At 40.4% G+C, this 13,258-nt stretch overlaps 1 protein-coding gene across 3 annotated transcripts in view; it reads right to left on the reverse strand.

Moving 5' to 3' along the window:
* DENND2C (DENN domain containing 2C) overlaps positions 1–13,258 on the reverse strand; it is a 90,722-nt gene that overhangs the window by 10,489 nt on the left and 66,975 nt on the right. For all 3 annotated transcript variants that reach the window (XM_030327557.2, XM_030327559.1, XM_030327558.1), the window contains exons 9-15: positions 11,618–11,727; positions 9,597–9,666; positions 8,886–8,963; positions 8,147–8,287; positions 7,372–7,520; positions 6,481–6,658; positions 671–712 (exon numbers count right to left, since the gene is read on the reverse strand). In XM_030327557.2, coding sequence (XP_030183417.1) covers positions 671–712; positions 6,481–6,658; positions 7,372–7,520; positions 8,147–8,287; positions 8,886–8,963; positions 9,597–9,666; positions 11,618–11,727 — 768 coding nt within the window. The remainder of the gene's footprint in view (positions 1–670; positions 713–6,480; positions 6,659–7,371; positions 7,521–8,146; positions 8,288–8,885; positions 8,964–9,596; positions 9,667–11,617; positions 11,728–13,258) is intronic.

Consider the following 13,258-nt stretch of genomic DNA (forward strand, 5'->3'; position numbering starts at 1 on the left):
TCTCTCATCTACAAGTCTTACACTGTATTACAAAGATCATCCACAAATAAACAGTGTTTCAAACGCTTTGAAAAGAGACAAAGTCTCGGGAAACATCCTTTCTTACCCTGTGCTGAGTGCTCACACACTTATATACAGGCTACAGAGTGTTGCCCTAAGCAGGCTTTGCTAACTCTCCCTTCCACTTTCAAGACCCAGAATAAATGACCACTTTTTTTTCTTTTTGGCCCCTACTGTACCGTGTGGAAATCTCTATTACACCATTTCTAAAACTTTATACATATGTCCACTCCCCCTTCTCATTTTTAGATCATAAGGTCTGAGGGGCTCAAACTGCGTCTTACCTTTAGATTCTCACAGCATCTAGACATAATCAACGTTGGATGCTTGTTACTTTCAATGAAATTAGATCCTTATACATCAGCCCATCTGGATGTCAAAGGAGGGTTACCTCTTTTGAGAATGACATTTAATCTTTTCCTCCTTCCTTCTTTGGGAGAGACAGCTATAAACCTAACCCAATTTTTCAGGTCAATCTTGTATGATTGGCCACAGTGTCAGTATGTGTAGGAACTAAAAGTCTTGCCTGAGTCATCTTCTCTAAGTACTTTCACATATTTTCTGTCCAATTATCCCCAAATATTATGTAATCACCTCATTTGTTACTTACCTCCTGCAAGAACTTGTCTGCACAGAGATCAACTATCAGCACCTATGGGATAAAGGAGCTAGGTAAGTTAAACCAGAGACATTCACAGAGACATACATTAGCCACTGCTAGATCAGGAAGAGTGTTTGATTCTTTCAAGCAATGGAAATAGTTTTAAACAAAATTAAGTTCAAGTTGTAGCCCATTTAAATTTTTTTTAATGTTTTATTTATTCTTGAGAGAGAGAGAGAGAGGGAGAGTCAGAGCATGAGCTAGGGAGGGGCAGAGAGAATGGGACACAGAATACGAAGCAGGCTCCAGGCTCTGAGCTGTCAGCACAGAGCCAGACGCAGGGCTGGAACCCACAAATGGTGAGATCATGACCTGAGCTGAAGTCAGATGCTCAATCGAATGAGCCACCCAGGCACCCCAAGTTGTAGCCCATTTAAAAGTTAACTCATCTTGGGTGCCTAGATGGCTTAGACAGTTAAGCGTCTGACTCTTGACTTTGGCCTGGGTCATGATCTTGAAGTTCATGGGATTGAGCCCCGTGTAGGGCTCTGTGCTGACAATGCAGAACCTGCTTGGGATTCTCTCTCTCCCTCTCTCTCTGCCCCTTCTCTGGTCATGCATGTACGCATACCCTCTCTCAAAAATAAATAAACATTTAAAAAAGAATGATGGCAGGCACATCTATACATTAAAAGTGACAAACCATACTGAGCAAATACAATAGTGGACTTTATTTGGGAGTGATGCAAACAAACTATTAAATATTTATGAAATGGAGAGATGAACACTGGATTGTATTAATATTAAAAGAATTGTTATTAAATTTTTAGGTGTGATAATGGTATTGTGATTATGTTTAAAATGTCCTTGTGTTATAGAGATTTATATTGTAATATTTAACAGCGAAATTATATCAGGATATGCTTCAAAATGTTATGGGAGAGAGGAGTGGGTAAGGGTAAAGATGGCCCCATGAGTTGGTAAGTGCTGAAGTAGGGTAATTGGAGTTATTTTAACCTTTTGTTTACTTTTACTATGTTTGAAATTTTCCACAATTAAAAGTTAAAAAAAAAAAAAGGTTAGTACAAAAATCAGCTGTGTTTCTATACACTAACAATGGACTATCTGAAAAAGAAATTAAGAACACCACCAATCCCATTTTCAACTGCATCAAAAAGAGTAATTAGGAATAAATTTAGTCAAGGAAGTGAAAGATCTGTACACTGAAAACGGTAAGAATTGATGAAAGAAACTGAAGAACACAAGTATGTGGAAAGATATTCTGTGCCCGTAGATGAGAAGAATAAATATTATTAAAATGTTCATACTACCCCAAGCAGTGCACAGATTCAATGCAATCCCTGTCAAAATTCCAGTGGCATTCATCATAGAAATAGAACAAACAATCCTAAAGCTCCTATGGGACTCCAAGTTCCCTGAATAGCCAAAGCAATCTTGAGAAATAACAAAGCTGGAGGCATCACACGTCCTGATTTCAAACCAGGTCACAAAGTTACAGTAATCAAAACAGTATGGTACTGGCATAAAAACGCACATAGATCAATGGAACAGAACAGAGTCCAGAAATAAACTCACGCATAGTCAGTTTACAGTAAAAGGAAGCAACAATGTGCAATGGGGAAATGACAGTCTCTTCAATAAATGGTGTCGGGAAAAACAGCCACATGCAAAAAAGAGAAACTGGACTCTATCTTATATTATACATAAAAATCAACTCAAAATGCGGTGCCTGGGTGGCTCAGTGGTTAAGTGTCTGACTCTTGATTTTGACTCAGGTCATGCTCTCACAGTTTGTGAGCTCAAGCCCCATGCTGGGCTCTGCGCTGACAGTACAGAGCCTGCTTGAGATTCTCTTTCCTTCTCTCTCTGCACCCCCTCCCCCAACCCAAAACAAATAAACTTAAAAAAATATCAACTCAAACTGGAGTAAAGACTTGAATATTAAGACCTGAAACCATAAAGGGTACGCATCTTGACACTAGTTTGGTCAATGAATTTTTTGGATTTGACACCAAAAGCAAAGGTAACAAAAGCGAGAAATAAACGAGTAGAGGCATATTAAACTAAAAGCTGCACAGCAAAGGGAACCATCAATAAAATGAAAAGGAAACTTACGAAGTGGGAGAAAATATTTGCAAATTATATATCTGATAAAAGGTTAATATCCAAAATACATAAAGAATTCATACAACTCAATAGCAAAATACAAAACAAAACAAAACCCAGCAATGACCAAAAACTAAAACAAACACCAAATAATCCTATTAAAAATGAGCAGAAGAGGGTCATGTGGCCGGCTCAGATGGTACAGCATGTGACTCTTGATCCTGGGGTCGTGAGTTTGAGCCCCATGTTGGGTGTAGAGTTTACTTTAAAAAAAAAAAAATGAGCCGAGGAACTGAATAGACATTTTTCCCAAAGACATGCAAACTGGCCAAGAGGCCCATAAAAAGGTGCTCAGCATCACTGATCATTAAGGAAATGCAACTCAAAGCCACATTGAGACATCACCTCATCTCTGTTAGAAAGGCTATTATCAAAAAGACAAAAGATAAATGCTGGAGAAAAAGGAACCCTTGTGTACTGTTGATATGAATGCAAATTGGTACAACCACTATGGAAAACAGTGGTTTTCCTCTTCAACATGAGGGTGAACGTATCTTTTCAAGAGAGTGATTTAATTTTTATTGGATATATGCCTGGAAGTGGGATTGCTGGATCACATGGTAGTTCTATTTTAAATTTTTTGAGGACTTCAATATACTTCCTAATATACTAGTACTAGTATAGTTCACTGTCCATATTAAAAAAAAAAGATTCTTACCTCCTATCATATACAAAAAAATTAAAAACTAAAGGCAAAGGGACACCTGGGTGGTTCAGTCAGTTAAGCCTCCGACTTTGGCTCAGGTCATGATCTCACAGCTCTTATGGGTTCCAGCCCCACGTCAGATGCTGTTGTCAGTGCAGATGAGATGAGGGGAGGGGAGGGGGGAAGGGGAGAGGAGAGGAGAGGAGAGGAGAGGAGAGGAGAGGAGAGGAGAGGAGAGGAGAGGAGGGAAGGGAAGGGAAGGGAAGGGAAGGGAAGGGAAGGGAAGGGAAGGGAAGGGAAGGGAAGGGAAGAGGAGATAGCACCGCACACTAACCATAAAAGGAAAAGACCAATAATTATGACTATATTAAAATTAAGAACTTTTGTGCATTAAAAACATCATTTTAGAGAATAAAAAGGCATGCCACAAAGAGGCTGATACCCAGAATATAAAAATACCTCTTACAAATCAGTGAGGGTAAACAATCCAGTAGAAAGATAGACAATGAATTTTATAACAGATGATATTCACATGGCCAATAAAGATGCACACCCCCAACAGTAATCAAGGAATGCAAATTAAACCTCAATGAGAATACCACTCCACATTCACCAGATAGGCTACATCATACAAACTGATGATAAGAAGTGTCAGGAGGATATGGAACAACAGGAACTCTCATACATTGGTGGAGGGGGTTTCACTTGGCACAGCTACTTTGGAAAACAGTTTGATCTTATTTACTTAAGTTGAAGATATGCTTATCCATAACCCAGCAATTCCATTTCCAAGTATATACCCTAGAATTGCATGCACATACGGACCGAAGGTCATGCACATGAATATTTATAGCAGCATTATTTGTAGTAGCCCTAAACTGGAAACAACTCAAAAGTCCATCAACTGTAGGATGGGTATTCACACAATGGAATAATACGCACAATTAGAATGATGGAACAGCTGTTAAACTCATCCACAGGGATGAATCCTACAGACACAAGGTTAACCAAAAGAAGCCAGATAACAAGACATTCAGATGGCCAACCGACACATGAAAAAATGCTCAACATCACTCATCATCAGGGAAATACAAATCAAAACCACAATGAGATACCACCTCACACCTGTCAGAATGGCTAACATTAACAACTCAGGCAATGACAGATGTTGGCGAGGATGTGGAGAAAGAGGATCTCTTTTGCATTGTTGGTGGGAATGGAAGCTGGTGAAGCCACTCTGGAAAACAGCATGGAGGTTCCTCAAAGAACTAAAAATAGAACTACCCTACGACTCAGCAATGGCACTACTAGGTATGTAACCAAAGGATACAGGTGTGCTGTTTTGAAGGGACACATGCACCCCCATGTTTATAGCAGCACTATCAACAACAGCCAAAGTATGGAAAGAGCCCAGATGTCCATCAACGGATGAATGGATAAAGAACAAGTATTACTTGGAGTATTACTTGGCAATCAGAAAGAATTAAATCTTGCCATTTGCAACTACGTGGATGGAACTGGAGGGTATTATGCTAAGTGATATTAGTCACTCAGAGAAAGACAAAAATCATATGACTTCACTCATATGAAGACTTTAAGAGACAAAACAGATGAACCTAAGGGAAGGGAAACAAAAATAATATAAAAACAGGGAAGGGGACAAAACAGAAGAGACTCATAAATATGGAGAACAAACTGAGGGTTACTGGAGGGGTTGTGGGAGGGGGAATGGGCTAAATGGGTAAGGGGCACTAAGGAATCTACTCCTGAAATCATTGCTTCACTATATGCTAACTAATTTGGATGTAAATTAAAAAAAAAATAAAAAATAAAGTTAAAAAAAAGTAATTATAATAAAAAGTAATATATTTGGCTACAAAAAAAAAGAAGCCAGATAAAATATATGTCTATACACTGCACGAGTCCATTTATAACAAGCTTAAAACCAGACAAAGCTGAACTATACTGTTTAGGAATAAATGGGTAGGATGTAAAACTATAAAGAAAAACAGGTAAATGAACACCATAACGGTCAAGACAGTGGTTACCTTTCATGGGCGTGGGAAGGGAACAGTGACAGAAGGTGGCCTGATGGAGACTTTTCAAGGTGTTGGTGGCATTGTCTCCACCACTGTGATGTTTCCATTCCATTCCAATGTGGCTTACGTAAGCATTCACTTTGTGATAATTCATTTTGTTTTGACCACACTTCTCTATATGTGTGTTATATTTAAAACAATTTTTTTTTATTTTTTTTAAATGTTTATTTACTTTCGAGAGATAGGGAAGAGCACGAGCAGGGGAAGGGCAGAGAGAGAGACACAGAATCCACAGCAGGCTCCAGGCTCTGAGCTGTCAGCACAGGGCCCGACGCGGGGCTCGAACCCACAAACTGCAAGATCATGACCTGAGCCAAAGCCGGACGCTCAACTGACTGAACCACCCAGGCGCCCCTTAAAACAACTTTTTAAGTTAACCCAGAGTAGCTCTTGTGTTTGACTTAAAACAAACAAAAAGACCTGCCCTTCGGAATAACACAAGAACGAGCCCATGGCACCACCACAACTTTGGATTCATGTGCACTATGGAATTTTTCTCACTTTTTTTTTTTTTTATTTTAAATTTTTTTTTTTTTCAACGTTTTTTATTTACTTTTGGGACAGAGAGAGACAGAGCATGAACGGGTGAGGGGCAGAGAGAGAGGGAGACACAGAATCGGAAACAGGCTCCAGGCTCCGAGCCATCAGCCCAGAGCCTGACGCGGGGCTCGAACTCACAGACCGCGAGATCGTGACCTGGCTGAAGTCGGACGCTTAACCGACTGCGCCACCCAGGCGCCCCGGAATTTTTCTCACTTTAATAAAAAGATACAAAAATAGGATGGCATAGTATATGAATATTGTCTTTTAATACGAATGACGACTCCAACACTCTTAAAGGCAATCTGTTTTCATTTGTCAGTGCTCTGTCTTTTCTCCCATCTCACCTCTTCAATGGGGAGGTCCTGGAGCTGCGGTAAGGAGCAAGACAGGATTCCAATAAGGAACGGAGTGGGTGAGCACACGATGTCGATCATAGATGCTGGTAGGACTGGGATGTAGGTATGCTGCCAGGTGAACGGATACAGTGTGGCAACCACAGCATGGCCACATTTTGACAGGGTGCTGGCCAGAGAAGAAAGCAGAAACGGTGTGACGCACTCAACACGTGGAGAATGGTTCAGATAGGATGTTACAGAATTACCTGACACTGGTTAGTGATCACAGATGAGCGATTCTGTGAGGACTCATTAATTTTTGACATTTTGTTTACATTTTTAACTTAATTCACAGAAAAGTTTTAGTCTTAACCAGCTTTTCCCCACAATTTATATTGCTCAAAGTTAATGTGTACTTAGATAAAGGAATGCCAACTAATTTCTTGTTTGAGTATAGTTGACACGCTATACTGATGTTACCTTAGTTTCAGGTGTCACCAACGTGACACTGGTTTCAGGTGTAAACATAGTGACTCCAAGTCTCTCCACATTATACTATGCTCATAAGTGTTGCGACCACCTGTCACCTTAGCATTACAGTATCATGGACGATATTCCCTATGGTGTACCTTTTATCCCATGACTTATTCATTCCAGCAGTATGAACCTTTAACAACGGTTTAAGTAAAACACACTTAGAAAAATAAATTCACTGCAATCCCAAAGTGACGGCTATAGCCTAATGCAAAATAGCTCTGGATTACTGACCATTTGGAATTATCCACATCACTATGGCATTAGGTAACTGAGATCCTATGGTTTTTGTAAATGCCCAAATTTTAAAATAGTGAAAACAAGTGAAATACCAGTAGGAAGTGACATATTTTACAAATTTCTCACCTTAGGCTGTTGGCAACAAAGATTACCCTCCGTTCCAAAAGGAGGGAGGCACAGACCCGGATGAGATTGCACACACTCAGGCACTTAAAGAGACATTCAAAGTCAACATGTTCTAGTCGGGAATCCAGTGGTCGGCAGAGTTCAATAGACTGAAATGAAAGAATTCAAATCAGGGGAGTTCAGGTTGGAAAACAATCTATAATGACACCATTAATGGATCCTGTCATTCTTTTACAGGGGAAATTCAGGAAAAAGGTTTTGCTACAGAGTTTGTGAAGCTGTCTACAACTACTCCCAAGACCTAACACCTAATTATTTTTTTTAAGGATTTTATTTTTTTTAAATAATCTCTATACCCAACATGGGGCTCAAAATCATAACCTTGAGCTCAAGAGTCACGTGCTCTATTGACTGGACCAGCCAGTGCCCCCTAATAACTTCTTTTCACGCTGTAAGTTTCTGGTAAAACCTTTTATTTTACCAGACAATAGCATGTATAATCATCATTTATCACACTGCTATTGTTACAAACAGGGCTCAGTCTACAAAAGGCAGAAAACCTCTAGCTCCTAGACAGCTCGACTATCTCACAACTGGACTAACTCACAATGTCTCACAACTGGCCATTTCACCAGTGATTTTTGGTACTAAAACACATTCTGCACAGTTTACGGAAAAGGGAAATCTATGCCCTGAGGCTTCTGGAAATTCTGCCTATTAGTGTAAGGCCTGCTTTTTGGTGGTTATCAAGCCTTTTCAACATGAGCTAACTTACCCCATCGCCAGCCCCAGGGAGGTAGCTCTTAACTGTGATGGTGCGTCCAGGAGCTGGGAAGGGAGCTTCCATGACACTTCGCATGAATGGGTAAACCAGGGCTGGAGACATTTCCCTTCTCTTCTCCACTTCATCCAGAATCTGCACGTGCAACGTATGTTACTTCATTAGGGACTCAGTTCAAACACATAAGGAACTACCAAACTTGGTGCACAAGCTTGAAAATTACACCAACAGATTTTAAGACAGATAAGCTTCCGCAATGAAAAAAAGTTCATTAAAGGCCTCGTATCTCTTGGGGGTATCTTTATATCTCCAAGAAAAGTTACTCAAATCAATCCACTCATTTTTAGAAGAGGAGCTCCTTTCCACCTCCCTACGGTAGGGGCAGAGAAGGGGACACCGACCATGATATCTTGCAGTTTGGGGTCTGGGAAAGACTCACGAGGCAAGGTAAGCTTCAGGCTACGTTCTCCTTGAAGCTGGGAGGTTTGGCAGATCAAAATGAGATGACGCAACAACATAGTGACTCCGGTAAACTAGACAAATGTAAACATAGTCTAGTCTAGACGAATGTAAACCTTCAAACTTGTGGCTCTAATCTACTACTGAGAATGCTTCCTAAAGTAGTATGCTAGAGTCCGTGTCACAAGACGTAGCCCAGTGAAATCATCAGAAACAACACGTACTCGGAGCCCAGGAAGCACAGCACCTTTCCCAGGGCTCATTCTGCACTCACCTTGGAAAAAAGGTTGAAGCAGCCCAGGCGGCTAACCATGCAGTACACCTCAGGGAGTCGCTTCCCTTTGCCTTCTGGCTAAAACAAAACACATCAAAGCAAAAATGACGCGGCACAAGTCTTTGTTAATTTGAACTATGAATACTCTCTTAGTACTCTTTAGTACAGAGTAGGAACCAAGGCTAGATGGGAAAATGCTAAAAAAAATGATAGCATGATTTATTCCAGGTTTAGTGGCAGCATCTAAACAAGAAGCAAGTAACTCAGAGCTCCCGCGAATGGCTTAATTCACGCCATCCCTTGAATAGACCCAGGCTGATATTTAACCACTCTGTCATTGGTTTCTTCATCTATTACAAACACACAAGTAATAGAAGAAGTCCATACCCTTCTTATTCTGGGACACTCGTTGCTAACTCCAACCTCGCTCTTACTAGTTAAAGCTAATGCAGCTTCTTTAATCCATGGGTGATTATGCAGCCCTCAGACTCATCTAGAAATAGAGTTTCTGAAGTTCCTAGTCAGATTCTATTGTTTTTTTTTTTGTTTGTTTCTTTTTTTTTAGTAATCTCTACACCCAGCATGGGGCTCGAATTCATGACTTCCAGATGGAGAGTTACACACTCTTCCGACTGAGCCAGCCAGGTGTCCCTGGACTCTACTGAGGACTCTATTGCCCAGCCCTGCCTGTAGAACAAGCCTGGTACTTACCAAGAGCTTCTTACAGTAACCAAACCAGCGGCTCCCATCTTCACCAGTTAAGACAAAGGAGAATGTTTCACTGAAAAAAAAATAGTCGATAGGAGAGATCTAAACAACTAATTATTACATTCTTCATGGAACAAACTATTTTTTTAAGTTTGTTTGTTTAGAGTAGGGGGGAGAGAGAGAATCCCATGCAGGCTCCACACAGTGCAGAGCCCGACGTGGGGCTCGAACTCACAAACTGTGAGATCACGACCTGAGCTGAAGTCAGACACTTAACCAACTTAGCCACCCCGGCGCCCCAGAACAAACAATTTAAAATTAGTGTCCAACAGCAGTCATTTTGTGATGTAAGAGGAGGCATTAATACCACATTTATTGCAAGCCACCCTCCTCCTGAGGAAGAATGTCCAGCCCTGAGAATATCTTGCCTGACACTGTATGTGAGAGAGAAAGTACAGGATGACCTTCTGATGCCACTGCCTTTTACTTTCTTATTTACCCAGTCTAGCTATTAATCAAGCCTATTTTCCTTTTAGTGAATATCTGATAGAGTCTAACATTTAGGAAAGGTATTTTTCCCTTCCAAATTCTTCTATTTAGTTCCGAGAGGTCCTATGGAACAGTGATTGGCAAAGGGTTATATCCTTAACTATAAAAGTTGCTAGGAAAATTATCAGCTCCTCACCGGAAACATAAGCAAAAGATTTGCAGAGAGGGGCACCTGGGTGACTCAGTTAAACCTCCAACTTCAGATCAGGTCGTGATCTCACAGTTCGTGAGTTCGAGCCCCGCATCGGGCTCTCTGCAGTCAGCATAGAGCCCGCTTCAGATCCTCTTTCCCCTCTTTCTCTACCCACCCCCACTCTTGAGTGCTCTCTCTCTCTCTCTCAAAAAAACATTTAAAAAAAGATCTGCATAGTTTATAAAAAGAAGACCAAGAAAGAAATTCATTAATAATCAAAGAAATCCAAATTTGAGCAGTGAATACATACATCTATATATGGCCAAAAACAAAGATTGAAAGGGAATATGCCAACATATTTAGTTATTATCTCTGAGTGCCAGAATGCCAGTGACTTATAACTTCCACTTTTTATTTATTCCTCTGTATTTCCCAAATGTTCCAGAAAAAAAAAAAACCCATATAACTCATTGGGCAGAAAAGCCAGCTATGGAGCGGTCAGGCCGTTATGAAAGAAGCTGCTTGTGCAGTTAGCAGTGCACCTGACAGCTTAAGACCATCAGGATTGATGGTTCAGAGAGGAGAGTGGCCATCAGGCCAAACTGGTTAGGCGAGACAGCAGCTCAGACTGGAGGCAAGGTGAGGCAGAAAGGCAGAGCAGCTACTTAGGCAACAGCCGAGGCTCTCCTCCAGCAGGTTATCTGCATGTGACACGGTTCCAGAATCACGCTTTTTGGCCTAAACAGCAGGGTCAATAATTACAGTTCTGAACTGAGCAGTTATCTACTTACAAGCAGGATTCAGGGAGGATAACTGTTTATTAATTGAACACAGTTCCCTCGAGATACCAGGAAGAAATTCCTTATCTTCCCTTCTCAATAATGCTCACACCTCCCAATCTGGATCTTCCCTTTGTACAAGTTTCGCAGGGGAACGAACAATCTGGGCTGTGGCTTCCGTCAACTTGAAGGAGAAACAAGGTGCAGACACCGCTGTTTTACCTCCTAAGTAGGGTCCCTGAGCCCAAGTCCTTTTTCCTTTTCTGTCCACTTGGTGGCATTTCTGATTGTATATAAAACGGAACTTTTCCCCCCGCAGAACTGGCCAACTGCAGAGCTTCTCAAACTCGTTTTCCCTTTGACACTGAAACTATTCCATGTTTTTCTTTTTTGAACTCACATAGGAAATGTTCTAATTCTGTTTCTTCCTTTCCTCCCACTACATCCTTGACCTGCTACAGTGTCCACATAGCTTTAACTGCTGGCTCTACCCATTTCTCAAACATTCTGATTCTATTTTTGCAGTTCCAAAAATGAGAAATCAGATTAAGGAACCCATTTACCTCTTGAGTTCTGAGGTTGGCACCCAGTCTTTTGAGTCAGGAAAACAAAACTTGGGGATAACTTTGAGCCTCTCTTCAGTGTCTTTGGACTGCTTAAAGCCATGATCACCCTGAAAAACGGAACATTTATAGGTGACTAATATTCTACGTAAGCAGAGACTATATATACAAAACAGCCTAGTCATGGGAAAAGAGGTCTCTGATAAGCCTAAGTAGTCATCTCAGCACAGTGTTGTGTTGTTTCACACGACAGGAAGGCCAAGGCCAGTAATCACTGAAGATACACTGAGAACACGGTTACTAAGAATAAAGAATCCTATTTTGACATAGAAATGGTTACTTGTGGAGATCCTATAATCTGATGTAAGAGGAGTGACTGAAAATAGTTTCTAGTCTAGAGGTAGAATCGTAATTCAGGATTCACATACTAGTGGAAACCCAATATTTTAATAAATCATGGGACATAAAATAAAAACCTATTCTATAGCACACTGATAGCAAAAGCCCAGTTAGTGCCAGACACTCTCTGATCAATAGTCAAAGGTGTTTTGAATGTTATTTAGAAAAGATACTATTTTGGGGCGCCTGGGTGGCTCAGTCGGTTAAGTGTCCCAACTTCGGCTCAGGTCATGATCTTACGGTTCGTGAGTTCGAGTCCCACGTCGGGCTCTGTGCTGACAGCTCAGAGCCTGGAGCCTGTTTCAGATTCTGTGTCTCCCTCTCTCTCTGACCCTCCCCCGTTCATGCTCTGTCTCTCTCTGTCTCAAAAATAAATAAACGTTAAAAAATTAAAAAAAAAAAAAAGAAAAAAAAAGAAAAGATACTATTTTTAGAATCTATCCCATATATAATCATTTCCTTTAGCATATAATCTTTGCTAACTAATTACTAGTTTGCAACTTCCTGTAAAATTTTAGCGTGGAAGGCCTTTGTGTGCAAGTCTGGTATCATACTTAAAAGAACAATCTAAATTTAGTTAAACCAAAAGACATTTAAAAATTAGTATGGAAACAAACAGAAAATAAGTCTATTATAGCCATAGTACCCTCATGTAACTAATACAAATTAATCCTTTAATTTAATTTCTGAAACAAAACATGCAGCCATTCTGAGTCACCTAGACATTCATTTAGCTCTTCAGAAACGGAAAAGCATTCTAACAAAAGTTCAGTTGTCTCACCTTCTATTATTTTTACATTGTTAAATGACTCGGAATCGTCTTCATTTACGGTTTTCCACAACGCAATCAAGAGAGACTTGGTTCAGCTCTCTCCCTCCTTAACTTATGGGAGCCTAATGCACAAGGATGCTAAGTAATTTGCTTAGAAACATCCCTCAATCCCTGCCAGACTCAGCTGGGTCCTTATCTGGCTCTGAGCCCGTTCATTCAGGCTTTGTTGAAAAACAATGTTCAACCTCGAGATTTCCGCAAAGGTAAGACTGATTGAAAAATCGGAAAAAAAAATTAAGCTTCTCTTTATGGGAAATTGGACTCTTCAAGACTATCTGCATTACATCATTTTAGACTTCCACGGTTCAGTGTTGTGACATTGTGGCTCTCAGGCTACACTGAAAAATTTTATAAGAAATTAAACAGTTTTGTTTACAGTAGGAATGTTGTTGACCACTTTTTTTTTAAGG

This window comes from Lynx canadensis, chromosome C1 (assembly GCF_007474595.2).
Source record: "Lynx canadensis isolate LIC74 chromosome C1, mLynCan4.pri.v2, whole genome shotgun sequence".
NCBI classification, from domain to species: Eukaryota; Metazoa; Chordata; class Mammalia; order Carnivora; family Felidae; genus Lynx; species Lynx canadensis.